Source organism: Lampris incognitus, chromosome 2 (assembly GCF_029633865.1).
Source record: "Lampris incognitus isolate fLamInc1 chromosome 2, fLamInc1.hap2, whole genome shotgun sequence".
NCBI lineage: Eukaryota > Metazoa > Chordata > Actinopteri > Lampriformes > Lampridae > Lampris > Lampris incognitus.
The window spans coordinates 151,833,773-151,855,020 of NC_079212.1; the positions used below are offsets into that span (position 1 = coordinate 151,833,773).

General features: G+C 48.9%; 1 protein-coding gene across 1 annotated transcript in view; it reads right to left on the reverse strand.

Moving 5' to 3' along the window:
• LOC130134278 (potassium voltage-gated channel subfamily KQT member 2-like) overlaps positions 1-21,248 on the reverse strand; it is a 267,264-nt gene that overhangs the window by 128,118 nt on the left and 117,898 nt on the right. The window contains exon 8 of the mRNA XM_056302181.1: positions 918-1,013. Within this exon, the coding sequence (XP_056158156.1) occupies positions 918-1,013 (96 nt within the window). The remainder of the gene's footprint in view (positions 1-917; positions 1,014-21,248) is intronic.

A 21,248-nucleotide genomic window follows, 5' to 3' on the forward strand; every position in this document is an offset into this window, starting at 1 on the left:
TCAAACTAACAATAGGCTGTAATGGCACATCCTGTTTATGTATCGTACACAGTAAAAACCTGAGTATTAATTTAACTCTGAGAGTGTACAAATGGATCCTTTTGGGTCCACTTTTACACTCTCAGAGTTAAATTAACACTCAGGAAGTTAAATTAACACCCAGGATTTTACTGTGTAGGCAAACCATACAGACTAGGTGTATCTTCCCCTGGGTATAAACTAGGGTACAAAATTCTGTCAATAGCATTGTTCTGTTCTAACAGCTTCAGTCAAATTATCACCTTTCCCTTTTAACCACCGCCCATGATGTGCTAGATGAGCCTTCATGAACTCAGTCACATTTTGGAAAGAGGTCTCATCTAGACATGACCCAAGTCTCTGTTGGATCTGCTCCTCTTTGACTTACAAAGAGTCGATGGTAGAATAAGTTTGTGTCACTCGTACATTCAACAGTTGGCTCTGTGCCTTCTGGAGGTTCTTGCTATCTCGGTGGCCCTTAACAGAAGATTTCATTTGCAGGCTCTTGGGTGTAACAGCTCCGCTTTGTCTACACCTGAGGCTGAATCTCGGGTGTTTCCTGTAGTCTGCCATCTTACGCACTGTTCACTCGTACCCAGTGTTTGCTAGGTATGCAGTGACCAGTCTAACAATCACATTTGTGTATTGGTGTGTCCCCCTCAGAGCGCCTCAAATGGTGAAAATCAGGATCTTGTGGTACTACTCTATCCCAGGCTAAATGACTGCTGTTACACACTAACAGGCTGTTATCAGACAAGTATAGAATAGCATAGTGTTAGCAGGATAGTGTAGACCTGGCGTAGATAGGCATGGATTTATATTGGTACATGCAGGTTGCATGGGCTGTAGTTATATGATAAAGATGTAAATTTTTTTTAATAATAATAGATGTATTAAACCTGGATGAGTCCTGCTGCAGGATTACGTCTCTTCTCAAAGTGTTTCTGTCTGTGCTGTTCCTGAACCTTCAATGCAAATCCTGACCCAAGAATGCCCTAAGAGAGAGACAGACAGACAGACAGACAGACAGAAAGACAGAAAGAAAGAGAGGGAGAGGAGAAAATGTCCAATGTTAAACAATGAAATCTAGTCCAGTTTGTAGAAACTTTCAAACAACACCTCAAAACCCATCTGTTCACCAAAGTTTTTTCCTAGCCAGGCCACCTCTTTTCCCATGCCTTTTTTAAATGGTTTTGACCATGGACTCTGTTTCACGGACTATGGTTACGGATTGTGGATGACTGTACTTTTGCCGCCCCTGTGATTGCTGTTTCACTAGCACTGTGTACTGATTATTGTAGATGTATTTTATCCATTGTTTTATAGCACTTTGAGGTTTCTATGAAATGTAAAGTGCATTTACAAATAAAATGTATTATTATCATTATTATTAATAACATGTAGACTCAACAGACAGCAATAGTAGAGTACTGCAACTACTACGACAGTACTTCTACAATACATGCATTATTGTAGTCGTACTATTACTACAATAAAAGAAGTACTATGCTAATAGCAAAAATACTGTCATAGTAAAACCACAATAATAGTACTACTGGAACTAAGTACTACTCTAGTAGTGCTATTGTGGAAGCATTTTTATTGTAGTGTCAATTCTCCTGTAGTAATATTACCTCTGTAGTAATAGTACTCATGTAGTATCAGGGCTCCTCTAGTAATAGTAGTCCTGTAGTGTCAGTATAGTACTCCTCTAGTAAATAATACATAACACCCTTTAAAACCAAATGTTAATTTACGAGAAAGCAGTTAAGGATCCAAGACCGACTTACTTCTCTGAATTGATATTTAGAAATTACCACAATCCTAAAGTTCTCTTTAGGCTAATTGATTCTGTTATTAATGGTCCCTCCACTCCTTTTTCTGAATATGATGTTGAGCTGTCTGAAAAATTTCTCGCTCAATTTGTAAATAGGGTGGAGAATATCAGGTCCTAAATCCAGCCAGGCTCTTGCATTTGTTATATTCCCCCGTTACGGCCACGGGTGTGTCCGTGTCCGTGTAGTTGTTTTGTGTTGCCTTTTTGTATCTAACCCTCACTCTGACTCTACATTCAGGTATCCGCCAGGTGCTCCTCATCACCTAATCAACCGGTCAACAAATCGTCCAATTCCCATCAGCTGTGCAGTCTCCCATTTACACCCCCACATGTCTTCAGTTCCCAGGGGGGCCAGCTAGTTAGTTTATGTGATTTTAATTTGTGTGATGTAGCTACTTTGTGTTGATGTCTTTTGTCTCTGTAGCTACTTTGTGTTTGGAATGTCTGGCCCTTTTTCGGTTAAGTTTGCATTTTGACTATTTTGAGTTCTGTTTAGCCTTTAATTTGTTTAGTTCTTTTGGACAAGGGGATCAAGGTAAGATGCCCATGGGCAAACACCCCATCACGTAGCTTACCTCTGTTAGACACACTAGGTTAGGCGTGGTTGTCACTCTGTCTTTACGCTTGGTACTTTTGAGCATTGTCAATGGGGGGGGGTACTTTTAGTAGTTTGTTGTTTTGGCAACCGTTCGGTTCCCTTGTCCTGTCATGGTGTTAATAAATATTTATATTTTATTATATTTAAATGTTTATGTCTCACTGTGTTGCACCCTCACCTCACTGTTACCCAGTACAATAATTGTTGCACCCTCTCCAGACCGAGGAACGTGACACCCCCTCTTATACTCGGTTTCAACCAATTACAGTTTCAGTGTTAGAGAGGACAGTCTCCAATATGAACCTCTCCTCCTGCATCTTAGACATCATCCCTACTAAGATGCTCAAAGGGGTATTTTCCATTGTTATCCCCATAATGCTGCAAATTCTTAATAATTTCCCTGGCCTCTGGTACTTTTCCAGACAGTTTTAAGCATGTTATTGTTCACCCATTGTTCACAGGAAGAAAAAAAACGAATTTAGATCCACTGTCCTTGGGTAACTACAGACTAACCTCCAAATTGTAATATATATACATATATTTTCTAAGGTTCTGGAGCAAGTAATTTCATCTCAACTGATACCTTTTATAAATACTAATGGTGTTTTTAACAGTTTCCAGTCAGGTTTTAGAGCACTTCAGAGTACCGAGACAGCCCTAGCTAAGGTTACTAATGACCTACTGCTGACTGCAGACAGAGGCGACTGCTCAATTTTAGTAGTTTAAGACTTAAGTGTTGCCTTTGACACAGTTGATGACAATATCCTCTTTCATCCCTTGGAGACTTGGGTAGGCATCAAGGGCTCGGCTCTTTGCTTATTATGCTCTTACCTCTCCAACATAACTTTTTCTGTTGTTCTGGGTAAGCCGACTTCTCAATGGCGCAGTTGAGTTGTGGTGTCCCTCAAGGTTCAGTTCTTGGCCCCTTCGGTTTCTATATACATACTTCCTCTTGGCCAGGTTGTTCAAAATCATGATGTGTTTTAACATTTTGATGCTGATAACACTCAGTTATACATGCCACTAAAACCCACAGATCCTAGCAGTCTAGCAAATCTCACAACTTGCCTCTCTGCTATTAAATACTGGATGTCCCAAAATTCTCCTAAATTCAATGATAAGTCTGTGGTCATTCCGTTCGGTCCCCCGAATTCCATCAGTCTTTTTGTTGCTAATCTTGGTGGTCTGTCAAATAGTATTAAGCAGACTGCTACAAATCTAGGGGTAATAGTCAATGCTAACCTCGGTTTTGATAATCAATTGAAAAATGTTGTTCAGTCATGTTTCTTCCAACTCAAGATTATCTCCAAATTAGGTATTTTTTATCAATTGATGGTCTATAAAAAGTTTTACATGCTTTTATCTATTCTCGGCATGACTGTTGCGATGCACTTTACTAGGGTATCAGCAAGGTCTCCTACCACTGTCTCCAGTTGGTACAAAACACTGCTGCTCGACTCATCACCAGGACAAAGAAGCATGAACACATAACCCCTGTGCTTGCCTCCTTATGCTGGCTCCCTGTTAGATTTCGAATTGATGTTAAAATGTTGTTGCTTACTTTTAAGGCTTTAAGCAGTCTTGGTCCTAAATATTTATTGACTATGGATGTGCTCTCTCGGTCATCAAGACCCACAGCTGGAGCCCTGCTTGTTATTCCCAGGTCACGGTTTGCCACAAATGCTGATTGGGCTTTTGTTTTTAGAGCCCCCACATTATGGAACTCTTCCTACTGAACTCAGAAACACCAAGTCTCTATCCATCCATCAATCCATCCATCCGTTATCTGAATCTCTTATCCCAGGGTCGCGGGGATGCTGGAGCCTATTCCAACAGTCATTAGGCGGCAGGTAGGGGGACACCCTGGACAGACCGCCAGGCCATCACAGGACCGACGTATATATATATATATATATATATATATATATATATACATACACACACACACACACACACAAACATTCATACCTAGGGACAATTTAGTACGGCCGATTCACCTGACCTACATGTCTTTGGACTGTGGGAGGAAACTGGATCACCCGGAGGAAACCCACGCAGACACTGGGAGAACATGCAAACTCCATACAGAGGACGACCCGGGACGACCCCCAGGGTTGGACTACCCCGGGGCTCGAACCCAGGACCTTCTTGCTGTGAGGCAACCGCGCTAACCACTGCGCCACCGTGCCACCCACACCAAGTCTCTCACTTCTTTTAAATATCTTCTTAAAATGTTTCTCCATGTGAAAGCGTTTGGAAATGTTTGATTTGTTTTTATTTATTTATACTGTTTTTTATTTTTATTCCTATTAATTGGTCTTATTCGTTTATTGTTTTTACCTCCTTTGTGCTCATGTCTTTTGGTTTTATTTTCATTTTCAGCAAACTGCAAAATCTTCATAAAATTGAACGGAACACCAGAACAGGCTAAAGTGGTGGTCATCAGTGACACGAGGGAACTGAACAAATGCCAGTGAGCCCAAAAGAACAAGTCAAGTCAGTTTTATTTGTATAGCCCATTATCACAAATTTGCCTCAGTGAGCTTTTCAGCAATAAACAATAATGTTTTTTCAAACACTAAGGAAGGACAAAAGAACTTGTACCGCTTGGCTAGACAGAGGGATCAAGCTGGGAAGGATGTGCAGCAGGTTAGGGTGATCAAGGGTAGAGATGGAAATGTGCTGACAAGTGAGGAGTGTGCTGAGAAGGTGGAAAGAGTGTTTCGAGGGGCTGATGAATGAAGAAAATGAGAGAGAAGGTTGGATGATGTGGGGATAGTGAATCAGGAAGTGCGGTGGATTAGCAAGGAAGTGAGGGCAGCTATGAAGAGGATGAAGAGTGGAAAGGCAGTTGGTCCTGATGACATACCTGTGGAGGCATGGAGATGTTTAGGAGAGATGGCAGTGAAGTTTTTAACTAGACTGTTTAACACAATCTTGGAAAGGGAGAGGATGCCTGAGGAGTGGAGAAGAAGCATACTGGTACCGATTTTCAAGAATAAGGGCGATGTGCAGAACTGTAGCAACTCATCATCATCATCATCATCATCAGTTCCGTAACCTATGGAGGTCGTAGGAGCACACCTGATGCCTCAACAAGTCTCTTCCACCGTTTCCTATCCATCGCAGCTCTCCCCGCCCTGCACTACACTCATCTGTAGCCATTTTCCGATGTTGTTTACCCAGGTTTTTTCTCGGTCTCCCTCTCTTCCTAGTTCCTTCTACCAGGCCTTGCAGAATGTCCTTTGCAAATGTCCTTTCCGTTCGGCAAACGTGCCCAAACCAGTTTAATTTCTCTTTTTTTTTAACCATTGTCAGTAAACTATCATGGTGACCAATAGCTTCCTTAACTCTGTTCAGCACTTCAGTGTTGGTGACGTGCGCTATGTATGGGATTTGCAGCATTCTTCTATATACTTTAAGTTCAAAGGCTTGTTTTTTTTCTCCTCCATAGCTTTTGTTAGGGTCCAGGATTCTGCACTGTATAGAAGAGTTGCTATTATGATGGTGCGGAGCAGTTGCATTTTTTTGACTTCATTCTAAGGTTTTTATCTTTCCAGATCGTGTTGAGCTTGGTCATTGCGCTTGTCGTGATAGCAATTCTGCTCCTAATTTATTTTTCCGATCTTTCGTCTTCGTTAATCACAGATCCGAGATATTTGAAAGACACGACTTTCTCAAGTTTATCGCTGCCAACAATGATTTCCATGTTCTGCTCTTCAATATCTTCAGTCTCCCTTGTCAGGTGATCTTTTGTTGTCGTGATTTTGCTTCTGATCAGCATACCCATATCCTTAGCCGCCTTGTCCAGTCTTCTGGTTATTTCAGCTAGTTCTTCTCTGTTGCTGGCAATTAGATCTATGTCATCTGCAAAGCGAAGGTTGGGGATTTTTCTTTCGCCTATTGTAAGAATTAGTTCAAAACCCTCCATGGCACTGGACGATCTCTTCAAGGAATACATCGAAAAGGCACGGTGATAGAAAACCACCTTGTCTCGCGCCTACTGTTGTAGTGAACCAGTCGCTCAGTGTGTTGTCCACTAGCACTGCGGTTTTCGAATCTTGATAAAGAGCTTTGATAACATGGACAAGGAGGTTGTTGGTGTTATGTTTTCTCATGATTTTCCATACAGCCTGTTGCCACACTCTGTCGAAGGCTTTCTTAAAATCAATAAAGTTGTGATGTGATGGACTTCTCGTTGATGTTCTATAAATTTCTCACAAAGAACCCTGAAAGCCAAGACTTCTTCAAGCAAGGACTGCTCTTTTTAAATCTGGTCAGTCATCTGTATTTTGTGTACCTAGTGTTTCCTTTGCATTCCTGTCCTTTCCTCTTCCCGGGGCTGGCATAGACGTTGGGTCACTCCTAGGTGCTGTGACCCTACCAGTCTCATCTATCCCACTCTCTCCACTCACGTTGAGCAAGTGGTGACGGGAGGGCTCTGGAATTGCCCGTCCGCAGTGCCGAAAGCCGAGTTTATCTCAGGCTACGCATCCTTGCTCTCCCTCAACTTTCTTGGTCTAACTGAGACCTGGATCGCACCAGAAAACTCTACCACACCCTTAGCTCTGTCAGATGTGTACTCTTTCTCACACTCCAAGAGCTGGGAGGCGGGGTGGTGGTACTGGCCTGCTAATCTCCCCGAAATGGAAATACTCTCTTGTTTCCATTCCACAATTTTCTCCGCCCTCTTTTGAATTTCATGTTGTTACTGTCTCTTATCCAGTCAAACTCACCATCGTGGTTGTGTACCGCCCACCAGGCCCCCTTGGTGAGTTTCTGCAGGAGCTTGACACACTTGTCTCACACTTATCTGTTGATGACTCTGCACTTATCCTTCTCGGTGACTTCAACATCCACACTAACAATCTAGATCCTCTTCTCTCTCTCCTCTCCTCCTTTGAGCATCACCTCTCACCCTCTCCTCCTACCCACAAGGCCAGCAACCAGCTGGATCTTATCTTTACTAGACACTGTCCTATTTCCAATCTCTCTGTTACTCCCCTTCAGCTCTCTGACCACTATTTCATGTCCTACTCTCTCTCCCTCTCTTCTTCTCCCTCAGCCCCTCCCCCTACCCACATGGTTTCCACCTGTAGACACCTCCGCTCTCTCTCCGCCACTGATCTTTCTTCCTCTGTTACCTCTATCCTCCCTACACCTGAATGTTTCGCTCTCCTACCCCCTGACACTACTACTGATCCTCTTCTCTCTACCCTCTCCTCTTCTCTGGACAATCTCTGTCCCCTCACCTCCAGGCCTGCACGCCCAACTCTACTTGCTCCTTGGCAGTGGCACTGATGAAAAGACAGGAGGTGGAGCTGGAGGTGGCAGAGTTGAAGATTTTAAGATTTTCATTGGGAGTGATGAAGAAGGACAGGGTTAGGAACAAGTATATTAGAGGAACAGCTCAGGTTGACGGTTTGGAGACAAAGCAAGAGAGAAGATTGAGATGGTTTGGACATGTGTGGAGGAGAGATGCTGGGTATATTGGGAGAAGGATGCTGAATATGGAGCTGCCAGGGAAGAGGAGAAGAGGAAGGCTGAAGAGGAGGTTTATGGATGTGGTGAGGGAGGACATGCAGGTGGCTAGTGTGACAGAGGAAGATGCAGAGGACAGGAAGAGATGAAAATGCATGATCCACTGTGGCGACCCCTAACGGGAACAGCTGAAAGTAGTAATAGTAGTAGTAGGGCTTTTCAGCAACACAACATCCCGTCCTTAGACCCTCGCATTGGATAAGGAACAACTCCCTAAAAAAAAAAAAAAAAAAAAAACCTTTAACCAGGAGAAAAAAAAGTAAGAAACCTCAGGGAGAACAAAGGAGGGATCTCTCTCCCAAGATGGACAGATGTCCAATGGATGTTGTATGTACACAATTTACAGAGTACAACATTGAAAGTATATAATAGAATTGTAATGGAATTATAAGCTATATGAAGAATATATAATAATAATAATCTTTTTTTTTTTTTTATAAATGTATTTCTGATTTTCCCCCTTTTTCTCCCAATTTAGTGGCCAATCGATCCCTATTTTAATTCAAACACCCACCTTCGTACTGCATGCGTTCGCCAACTGCATCTCTCCGGCCGGCAGTCTCGAAGGAGACCGCCTCCCCACTTTCGTGACAAGGCGACTCCAGGCCGAACCACTGCTTTTCCGACACATACAGAGACGCATTCACGTGACGAACACAAGCCGACTCTGCCCCCCTCCCGAAGACAGCGTTGCCAATGATTGCTGCTTCATCGAGTCTGGCCATAGTCGGATCTGACGAGACCGGGGCGCGAACCCCAGTCCCCAGTGGAATAATAATAATCATAATAATAATAATAGATTACATTTATAGAGCACTTCATCTTGACACCAAAAGCGCTTCACATTGAAGGGGGAAAACTCACCTCAAACACTCCCAATGTGTAGCACCACCTGGGTGATGCACAGCAGCCATTTTGTGCCAGAACGCTCACCACACATCAGCTGGAGGTGGAGAGGGAGGAATCAATGAACGAATTACACGGGGGGATGATTAGGTGGCCAGATGGAGAGAGCCAGGTTGGGAATTTTGCAAGGGCACCGACCCCCTATTATGTGGTAAGTGCCATGGGATCTTTAATGACCACAATTGTCTGGACCTCGGTTTAATGTCTCATCTGAAGGACAGCATCTCCCACAGCACAGCGTCCCCGTCACAAAACTGGAGCATTGGGATTTTTGTTAGGAACAGAGGGAAGACTGCCCCCTACTGGCCCACCAATACCACTTCCAGCAGCAACTCAGTTTTCTCAGGAAGTCTCCTATCCAAGTACTAGCCAAGACCACACCTGCTTAGTGTCTCTCATTCAGCGGAATCAGGGTAAATGTTGGTATGGCTGCTGGCAATATCAGGAGGATGCCAAGCAGTGTCCAGATGCCACCTGACTAGCCTAGGAACTGAACCACACAACCACCATGACCATGTAGACCTGACAGGAGGACAGACTACACATGCAGACAGGGGAGACACATCACACCATTCACATCTGCGGGAGAAGAGATAAAAAAAACATTAGTCACACATCAGAGTGAGAGAAGGATATAACACTGAAACAGGAGAAGGATTTATAAGATATCTAAAAACATGTGATGAGAAGGATGCCAAGCAGTGTCTTGGTGGCAGCCACCATCACCATGGAGACCTGGGAGGAGGACAGACTAAATGTGCACACAGGGTAGGCTCACATCACACCATTCACACACAAGGGAGAAGAGAAATGAGAAGACATCATTCAGAGAGAGAGAAAAGACATGCGGGAAGAGGAGAACAGTTGCAATAAGCAATCTGGTCGGCAGAACAGTGGTTGGACAATTCACTGAGACAAAAACCGGCCCGATATGCAGTACAGGTCATGAAGCACTCAACTTAAAGGCAACTAACTGTAAGCTAAGGCAAAAAGATGAGTTTTAAGTTTGGATTTAAAGGACTCAACAGACTCTGATTGTCTGATGGCAGCAGGCAGGTTATTCCACAACAATGGGGCCTGATAGGAAAAGGCCCTGCTGCCACCAGCTGACTTCTTTTTAACTTGGGGTACACACAGGAGCCCTGTATTTTGAGAGTGAAGGGCTCGAGATGGGATGTACGGTTTAAGGAGATCAGACAGGTAGGATGGGCCAAGCCCATTTAGGATTTTATAAGTCAGCAGAAGCACCTTGTATTCTGATCTAACATGGATAGGAAGCCAATGAAGGGAGGCAAGAATTGGTGTAATATGGTCACATTTCCTAGTTTTAGTTAGGATTCTAGCTGCTTTTTAGTAAGTTTAGCTACAGTGTCAAAGAGAAATCTGGGATTATGTTTATTTGTATTAGGCCAGAGCAATATGGTACTTTTGCAGCTGATAAAGCATGTTTGTATTTCAATAAACACTCATATCAAGATAAGTAAATAACTTCCGGTTTGGATTTTCACCATTTATGTTCCAGTCTCCTGCAGGGCCGCTTAAGAGCATGTGTCGCGTCATTAAACCAGGGTGTAGGCCTCTTTAGTCACCTAGCTCTGGTAGTGAGAGATGCAGCTGAATCCAGGAGACTAGAGAGGGCAACATTTAAGTCTCTAGTGACATGTTCAACAGAGTCAGTTACCACAGTGAAAGAAGTGAAAGCAACAACATAACAAGGTAGTGAAAACATCTTAAAGACTGACTACATAACCAGAACCCAGACAAGTTCTGAAAGAAGTCATCTGTCTAGTACAGCAGTAATATGGGCAAGCTGTTAAAATTCTCTGGGCTACATCTGTCTTTCTCTCCATCTCCTTCTCCTCCTCCTTCTCTCTCTGTGTTGTATGTGTGTATAAACTTAGCACAAAAAGTAAGGACATGTGTGTTTGGTAGATTATGTCTTTGTTGTAACAAAGCTTCTTGGCAATAAATCTTCTATCAGGCAGCTGATTGTCAGCACCTGGGGTACCAGAAGCTCAACACAAGAGTCAACAGCAGCAGCAAAATAAGCTGTTTGGCGTTGGCAGAGAAGATTTGGCAAATTTTTCATGGGCGCAACCCACATACTCAGCTCTGCTGCTCATCCCACAAATGCATGTTCCTTACAAATGTGGCGCCATTTAAAAGGGAGATAAACAGGCTTTCCAACAGTATAAGATTTACTGCCAAGAAGCATTGTTACAACAAAGAAATGATCTACCAAACACACATTTCCTTAGTTTGTGTGCTAAGTGTATATATATATATATATATATATATATATATATATATATATATATATATCTCGTGGCGGACACTAGGGGCTGTGCCTCTCACCCAGCTGGGCTGTGAGCTGGGGGCGTGGTTTAAGTTGGGGGCGTGGTTTACATTCCCAGGCTCTCTGGTGCAGGGTTGTTCCTGTTTCAGTTTGGCTTTTGGAGTTGAGGAATAAACATCAAACTCGCCTTCGTCTCCTGTGTTTGTCCTCATCATGCCACATTGGTGACCCCGAATTGAACATGTTTGGAGCAGAAGAAGATTGTGAATCCACTTCGGCCACACCGCCCAAACTCTCACAGCCGGCCGTTCTCGCCGCGGCTGTGAAGCTCCCAGAATTCTGGCAGAGCGACCCGGCTTCGTGGTTCCAGCATGTCGAGGCGCTGTTCCACCTGCGTGGAATCTCCGCGGACGACTCCAGATACTATCTGGTCGTCGCTGCCATGCAGCTGTTGCGCCCCCCCCCCCCCCGCAACACGGTAAATACGTCGCCCTCAAATCTTCTGCTCCGGAGGTACAGCCTATCTGCCGCAGAGAGGGCAGATAGGCTCCTTCCCCTATCCGGTTTGGGCGACGGGACGGCTGTGGATCTCATGGACAGTATACTGTCGCTGCTAGGCTCGGACGAAGGTGGATTCCTTTTCCCGCACGTTTTCCTGCGCCAGCTTCCGTCTCCTGTGCGCACGGCTTTGGCTAACTCCCCGTGTCTGGCCGCTGGTGACTGCCGAGGTTTGGCTGAGGAGGCCGATCGGGTCCTGCTGGCTACCAGACGGTTCTCTGTGCAGAGTGTGGCATTGGTGCCTCTGCAGACGGCGTCGGAGGACGCGGACCCGGCGGTGGTGGCTGGAGTGACTGCCCGGAGACGGCGCGGGAGCGGCCTCTGTTTCTTCCACCAGCGGTTCGGTGGCAAGGCGAGGCGCTGCGTCCCTCCGTGCACGTTTGAGGCGGCGGGAAACTCCAGGGCAGCGCTCAGTAGCAGCTGTGGGCGCTTGCGGACGTAGTGAGCTGCTCTTCATTAAGGACTCGATGTCAGGAAGACGGTTTCTGGTGGACTCCAGCTCGCAAAAGAGCCTACTCCCTCCAGCTAGCACAGAAATGTCAGCCGAAGGCGGCGGCCCACAGTTGAGTGCAGCTAACGGTTCGTCCATTGCGACATTTGGCACAAGGTTGGTGACTGTTTGCTTCCACGGGCGCCATTTTGAGTGGGACTTTGTAGTGGCCTCCATTACTGTTCCTATTATTGGCGTCCACTGTGGGACCGCCAGTTTTTGCGCACGTGCGGCGCCTCAACGCGGTAAAATTGGCTACAGCTAAGGAGGAGTTCGCCATCATGGAGTGTCTGGGTATAGTGAGGCGTTCCAACAGCCCGTGGGCCTCGCTGCCTCACATGGTGCCCAAGGCGGATGGGTCGTGGCGGCCCTGCGGCGACTTTCGCCACCTGAACAACGTCACCGCCAATGACTGCTATCCCGTCCCACACATACAGGACTTTTCCATACGCCTGGCAGGTACCACTATTTTCTCTAAGGTGGACCTGGTGTGCGGCTATCATCCGGTTCCCGTGTGTGCAGAGGACGTGCCCAAGACCGCAGTGATCACCCCATTTGGGCTTTTTGAGTTCATGTGCATGCCTTTTGGCTTGAAGGGTTCAGCGCAAACCTTTCAGAGGCTGATGGACTCGGTGTTGCGTGACCTTGCTTTCGTGTTCCGTTTATCTCGACGACATATTAGTGGCCAGTCCGTCAGCTGAAGAGCACCTGGCGCACCTGAAACAGGTTTTCCGTCGTCTGGACGACCACGGCCTGATAGTCAACTCGGCCAAGTGTCAGTTTGGACTGCCGGTGATTGACTCCTTTGGTCACCGCATTTCGCCGCAAGGCGCGGTCCCATTGCCTTCTAAGGTGCAAGCGGTGGCGGAATTTCCCCGCCCAGTCTCTGTTAAGGCATTACAGGAATTCTTGGGCATGGTGAATTTCTATAACCGTTTCCTCCCTCGCGCTGCCCACCTCTTTCAGCCACTTTACGAAGCCCTGCGGCTTAAGAAGGCTCACGACCCTGTCAACTGGACTCCTGAACGGGTCCAGGCCTTTGACGGAGCTAAGTGCGCCCTGGCTAACGCTGCCCTCCTCGCCCATCCCACACCCACGGCGTCCATAGCTTTGACAACCGACGCATCTGACATAGCCGTGGGGGCTGTGGTTGAACAGCCCGTGGCGAATGCGTGGCAGCCACTCGCATTTTTTAGCCACAAACTGCGAGATAGCGAGCGCAAGTACAGCGTTTTTGACCGGGAGTTGCTGGTACTGCACCTTGCAACCCGGCATTTCCGCTTCCTGCTGGAGGGTCGCCCATTCACGGCTTATGAGGATCATAAACCGCTGACTTTCGCCATGTCCAAGGTGACTGAGCCGTGGTGTGCTCGTCAGCAGCGCCACCTAGCGGCCATCTCCGAGTTCACAACAGACAGTCAGCATGTGGCCCGCAAGTCCAACCCTGTTGCCAATTGTCTGTCGCGTGTGCTTGTCTGTCTTGTGCACCTCGGTGTGGATTTCTCCGCTATGGCTGCCGACCAGCCCAGCGACCCGGACGTCCTTGCCCTTAGGGCGACGCGTACCGGCCTCTAGCTAGAGGATGCTGTGATGCAGGAAGGCAGTCCTGCCCTCCTCTGCGATGTCTCCACCGGCCGTCCCCGCCCCGTTGTTCCAGTGGCCTGGCGCCGTCCAGTTTTCAATTCGATTCACTCCCTCTCGCACCCTGGAGTTCGGGCATCGGTGAAGTTGGTCGGTTCCAAGTTCGTCTGGCCTGGCCTCCGCAAGGACGTCAAGGGGTGGGCGGCTGCATGTGTAGCGTGCCAGCACGCTAAGGTCCACCAGCACACTAAGTCGCCCCTCAAACCGTTTCCGATCCCGGCAAGACGTTTTGACCACGTGCATGTGGACCTGGTGGGCCCTCTACCTCCTTCACAGGGTTTTACGCACCTGCTCACAATGGTAGCTCGGACCACCAGGTGGCCAGAGGCTGTCCCTCTGTCCTCCACAACATCCTCGGATGTTGCACGCGCGTTTCTGTCCTCCTGGGTCGCCCGTTTCAGCACTCCGTCAGATATCACCTCAGACAGGGGCCCCCAGTTCGTGTCAGAGCTCTGGTCGGCACTTGTGCGATCCTTGGGTGTGCAGGTACACCGCAGTACCGCGTACCACCCTCAGGCTAACGGCTCGTGTGAACGTTTTCCCCAGTCACTCAAGGCAGCGCTGCGCTCTCGGATGGTAACTGGATGGACCGTTTACCTTGGGTTATGCTCGGGTTGCGTTCAGCTCCTAAGGAGGACCTCGACGCTTTGCCCGCTGGGGAATTTTTGCCTGGGAGTTCCGCTCCTCGACTCCGTCCGGCCGTTTATCCTTTTTTGTCCGACAGCACTCGGGTTCCAGGCCCCGTTCACCACTGTTTTCCGCGGTCGTTCGTGCCTGCGGAGCTCATGTCGGCTCGTTTTGTTTTTGTACGGCATGATGCTCACCGCTCGCCCCTCCAACCCCCATACGATGGCCCATTTCGGGTTCTTGAGACGGGTCCTAAGGGTTTTGTGCTGGATATGGGTGGGCCTAGGGAGCGTGTCACGCTTGACAGGCTTAAACCGGTGCACAGGGTGGAAGGCGAAGTTGTGTTTCCGGCCCAGGTTCCCCGTCGGGGTCGCCCTCCTTCCAGGACCCCGGCAGTGTCTTCACAGGTTCAGCATTCTGCCTCTCGGCCGGCATTGGACTGTGTTTCACCTGCTGTTTCGGCTGAGGGACGGCGCAGCTGTTATAGCAGGCTGCTTAAGCCTCCAGTAAGACACTGATTTTCTTTCCAGGAGTCCCTTCTGGGTGTTGGGGGGGGGCTGTGTGGGGACACTAGGGGCTATGCCTCTCACCCAGCAGGGCTGTGAGCTGGGGGCGTGGTTTACGTTCCCGGGCTCTCTGGTGCAGGGTTGTTCCTGCTGCAGTTTGGTTTTTGGAGTTGAGGAATAAACATCAAACTCGCCTTCGTCTCCTGTGTTTTTCCTCATCCTGCCACAACATATATACATATATGATGAGTGCACTGAGCATGAACCAAGCTTGTTCTGCCATTTAATAACTTTGAGCAATAAAAAATATATCTTTGCTCCTGAATTATTGAGCTATTTTTTCTACATCAAAGGTTTCATTGCACCATCCTGTGGACATATTATATATATATGCATTAAAATGCTATGCATTGAAATCTTTTTTCCTGTATCCGTGTTGAGATATATGTATATATGGCGTTTTTTTAAACCGTCAATGGTGTTGATAGAAGTGCTCAACTAATGAGGAGTGGAATATCAGTAAAGATGCAGGAAAACATTTTTTACTACATAGCACTACAAGCCTGTTTCATGCGTCGCGCACTCATCAGCTGCTAATGTCAACCCAGTCGCACAGACTTTAATCTATCAGATCGTGATACCATCACGATTATGACCTGATTTACGTGATGTGGTCACGATCTGATAGAACCCTAACCCTAACGCTAGCCTCATTAGTCGGCGAGTCGTGACCACATCACGTAAATCAGGTCATAATCGTGATGGTATCACGATCTGATAGATTAACGAAAGTCCGTGCAACTGGGTAGGCTAATGTGGTTCAACAAAGAAAGACAGAGTTTACGTTGCACCGCGTCACGCCCCCCAATTTTGGTGGACATCAACCAATCAGAGGAGAAAACATTTAAACTGTAACAACCAATGGGGTAGGTAGTTACGATGCACAGCAACCAATGGTGGGGTAGAAAAAATACAACCAATGGGGTAAGGGGCTGGGACTTGATTTGAAAAGCATTTAAAGGAGCAGGGCACTGTTGAAATAGGGTACATTTAAAATAAAACAAGGTAATCGATGTAAATCATATAGTAGGGTGGTGTTGGGGCACAGTTCGAAGGACAGGCAGTTTAAAAACAAACAAACAACAACATCTAATAAATGTCACATCTGTATCATCTAATGGGGGGGGGGGATAATACAGACTTATCAGAAATGAACATGCAAAAAATGCAACGGCCCTAAGCCAACACATTTGGCCATTGGTGGACCAGACAGTTACTCCGTCTCATGGAACATCCCTACAAAGAGCAGTGCATATTCAGTTAGAGGTAAAAGATGTAGCGTGTGCTTGGCAGAGAAGCATTGTATTAGATGCAGACCTGATGTGTCCACCTTGAACGGTAGAAATGAATTGACCACCAGCTATAGACAGTGAAAAAATATCTCCTTTGTAACGTCAGGTAATATGTCTTTGTCCCCCCCCCCACTCCAGGGGAGTCTGGCCCCTCCCCTGGGTCCAATTTGCCTTGGGAGAACCTACCAAAGGCTATTGCCCTAACAACACTGCTCCCAGGATCACCGGGACACACAAACCCCTCCACTACGTCAAGGTGACCATTCTTGGAGGATATATATATAAAAATATATGTGTGTGTGTGTGTGTGTGTGTGTGTGTGTGTGTGTGTGTGTGAAGCAGGGGGAATTAGGAATTACACACGGGACATATAAATATAATTTTAGGGTCTTTATTCCGATAGTAAAAATATGGATAGATAAAAGGGTAAGAGGTTCACAACATCCCACTTTAGCTCTGCGGGTGTGAGAGTGGGTTTTGGAGGGAACAGCTGTTTCAATTCAATGCAGCTCGAAATAAAAAAAAAGAAAACTTGTATAAATCCAAATCCAATAAATACGGCAGTGGCCGCTTCTACGGAAGAACATAAACAGTATTATACACCACTCTTCGTATTCACAAATGAAAATACAATGAGAAAATATAAAAAATAAAACAATCTCTATTACATTGTTGTATTAGCATTAGCCTACTGTTGTATTAGCATTAGCCTACTGTTGTACTAGCATTAGCCTATTGTCTTGAAGTCTACAACAGTGAAATCAATTAGCTAACTCTTGTTCTTATGCGCATACATACATATGCAACTCAAAGTTATACAAACAAAACTCTTATCGTCCGATTCACGTTTGTAAACGGTTTTAACAAACCTCAAAGGTTGGAAGCTCTTACGGCGGACACAAAACCCTCGCCATCATCTGGTCTGCAGTTGTTCGCCTTCTCTGTGTTAGGGTTTGTGGAAGACCCCAAGCGCACGACACCAGGCAGAGATGGGATTAGCTGAAACGGGCGTACTTTATTACTTGCTCATACAACGGGCAGACAGGAGGCATTGAGCAACTAAGTAAAACAGGAAGTCCACAAAAAAAAACTCACTGGTAAATCCAAACTGGGAACACGGCAGGATACTTCCACAGGGAAACTTCACAAAGAAAACAGTAAACCAAGGGCTGAGATAAACTCGGAGAGAAATGCACCGGGAGGGAAGAGTAGCCGCTCCTGCGAGGAAGTTACGGCACGAACTGACAACGGGCACGTGGGAGATCAGCAAATTTAAGCCCAGCCCTGACGACTAAGCATGGCCCTGACAAGCTGAATGGCTGTCGGCGCGGGGTGGGCGGGCCACGGCGCGGGGTGGGTGAGCCGTAACAGTACCCCCCCCCCCCCACGGGAGCCACCAGGCGACTTGCCCGGCTTGTCGGGATGGGAACGGGGAAACTCAGTGAGCAGCCCAGGGTCCAGGATGAGCTGGCGGGAGACCCAGCTACGTTCATCCGGATCGTAGCCTTCCCAGTCCACCAAATACTGGAACCCCCGTCCTCGGCGCCGGATGTCCAGCAGCTGGCGGACCTTCCACTGGATCATGGATGGCATGATCTCAGGGGGAGGCGGAGCTGGGGCCGGAGGCATCAGAGGACTGTGGGAGACAGGCTTAACCTGAGACACATGAAAAACAGGATGGATCTTCAAGGAAACCAGAAGCTTCAGACTCACCGCCGCAGGACTGCGCACCTTCCTGATCTCAAAGGGCCCGACAAACTGGGGGTTCAGCTTCTTCGCAGTGGACTGAAGCGGGAGGTCCTTCGAGGACAGCCACACCCTTTGGCCTGGTTGGTACGTAGGCGCTGGGGACTGGCGTCGGTTGGCTCCCCGACTGGCGCGCTCAGCTGCCCGGAGCAGAGCAGCTCTGGTCACCTCCCAGACGCGACGACACCGGTTCAGATGGGCCTGCACGGAGGGAACTGCCACTTCCGACTCCTGCGCAGCAAAGAGAGGCGGCTGGTAGCCCAGGGACACCTCAAAAGGTGAGAGGCCGGTGGCAGAGCTGACCAGGGAGTTGATGGCATACTCGACCCAGGGGAGGAACCGGCTCCAGGAGCTGGGCTTCTTGGCAGCCACACACCGGAGGGCAGACTCCACACTCTGGTTCATCCTCTCCGTCTGCCCGTTAGTCTGTGGGTGATATCCAGAGGAGAGACTAACAGAGGCACCCAACCCCTTACAAAAAGCCCGCAATACCTGGGAGACGAACTGGGGCCCTCGGTCCAAGACGACGTCCAGGGGAAGGCCGTGGAGACGGAACACATGGCCCGTCAGGAGGTCCGCCGTCTCAGAAGCCAATGGGAGTTTGGGGAGGGCCACCAGGTGCACTCCCTTACTGAAGTGGTCCACCACTGTCAGGATCACAGTGTTACCCTGGGAGGGAGGCAGTCTGGAGACAAAATCCAACGCCACATGGGACCAGGGCCGGCTTGGAGTGGGGAGGGGCTGCAGCAGACCCGCGGGTGCCTGGTGAGAGGCCTTGCTGCGAGCACAGACGGAGCAGGCCTTTACGAAGTCCCTGACGTCGTTCCTCATGGTGGGCCACCAGAAACGCCGAGCCAGGAAGGTGAAGGTGCGGTGGACACCCGGGTGGCAAGCAAACTGACTGGCATGGCCCTACTGAAGAACCCAGGACCGGACTGAGTCCGGGACGAACAGACGGCGTGGAGGCATGTGGCTCGGGGCGGGATGGGAGTGCAACGCCTGCCTGACCACGGTCTCGATGCCCCAGGTAACCACGCCAACCACCCTGGCCTCAGGAAGGATGGGAGCCGGCTCCTCTGTAGCTGACTCCCTCCTCAGGTGTTGTCGGGACAGGGAGTCTGCCTTCGTGTTGCGGGACCCGGGGCAATAAGTCAGCATGAAGTCAAACCGACTGAGGAAGCTGGCCCACCATGCCTGCCGACCATTGAGATGCTTGGTTGCTCGGATGAACGTCAAGTTCTTATGGTCAGTCCAGATGGTGAACGGCTGTTCCACCCACTCCAGCCAATGGCGCCACTCCTCCAGAGCAGCCATCACTGCCAGCAGCTCCCGGTTCCCGACATCTTAGTTCTCCTCGGCGGGGAGGAACCGGCGAGAGAAGAAGGCGCATGGATGGACCTTCTGGTCAGACGCTGACCGCTGGGAGAGGACAGCCCCCAACCCGGTGTCCGAAGCATCCACCTCTATGATGAACTGCCTCTTGGGGTTGGGGTGGAGCAGGACCGGGGCGCTGGTGAACCTCTCCTTAAGGGACTGGAATGCAGAGCGGGCAGCCGGGGACCAGATGAACGGCTGGGAGGGGGAGGTCAGCCTGGTGAGAGGTTCTGCCACGTGGCTGTAGTTCCTGATGAACCTCCTATAGAAGTTCGCAAACCCGAGGAAGCTCTGTAATTCCTTCCGGGATGTGGGATCGGGCCAGTCCACCACAGCCCGGATCTTGTGGGGGTCGGCCCGAGTCTGTCCCCTCTCAACGACGAAGCCCAGGTAGTCAACAGAAGGGGAATGGAACCGGCACTTCTCTGCCTTGACGAAGAGCTGGTTCCGGAGGAGACGTTCGAGTACCCGGTGGACATGCTGGACATGTTCCTTGAGGGTCCTGGAGAAGATGAGGATGTCATCAAGGTAGACCACAACAAACTCGTCGAGCATGTCGTGGAGAATGTCATTCATGAGAGCCTGGAATACTGCCGGGGCGTTGGTGAGGCTGAACGGCATGACCAGGTACTCATAATGACCCCGGGGCGTCTTAAAGGTTGTTTTCCACTCGTCCCCCTTCCGGATCCGGACCAGATGATAGGTACATCGGAAGTCCAGCTTAGTGAAGACAGTAGCCTGGGTGAGGGGCTCAAGGGTGGAACTCATGAGGGGAAGGGGGTACTTGTTCTTGATGGTTATATCATTGAGTTGGCGATAGTCAATGCAGGGTCGGAGGCCCCCGTCCTCCTTCTTCACGAAAAAGAATCCAGCTGCCACCTGGGAGGGTGAGGGCCGAATGAGCCCCGCTGCAAGGGACTCGGAGATGTACTTGTCCATCGCAGCCTTCTCGGGGATGGTCAGACTGTACAGACGACTACTAGAAAGGGGTGCCCCAGAGTGGAGGTCGATAGCACAGTCATAAGGCCGATGAGGAGGAAGAGATTGGGCCCGGGTCTTGCTGAAAACCTCACCTAGTTCATGGTACTCAGGGGGAACAGAGGAGAGGTCGGGAGGCGGGGCACTAGGGGCATGTCGGGGGGATGGGCCGGGAGCAGCCTGGAGACATTGGGCATGACAGGAGGAGCTCCACTCCATGATGGTACCGGAGGCCCAGTCGATGTGTGGCTCATGCTGCACGAACCAGGGGCGCCGTAGGATCACAGGGACTAACGGGGACTGGATGATGAAGAACCGAAGTCTCTCCACATGGTTCCCTGCTATGGTGAGAGAGACAGGGTGGGTGCATTGGGTGACGCTGGCCAGGCAGCGCTCGTCCAGCGCGAAGGCCTCCATGGGCTTCTCCAGCGTCTCTAGCGGGATGCTAGCCTGGGCAGCAAACTCGAGTCCAGGAAACACTCATCAGCTCCCGAGTCGAGGAGTGCACCCACCGTGAGCCGCTGGTCAGCCCAGGCCAGGGTAACGCTAACTAGATGGTTCTGTGGGGCAGGACGGCAGGAACAGGAAAGGCGGCTCACTAGGATCTCCCGGGGCCCCAGTGAGCCTAGTCTTTTGGCCGAGTGGGGCAACCGCTGACCAGATGTCTCTTCTGGCCGCAGTAGAGGCATTGACCCGCCCCAAACCGGGCCTCCTGTTCGGCCGGACTAAGGTGCGTGCGCCCCAGCTGCATAGGTTCCTCCCCCATCGTGGTCTGGGGCA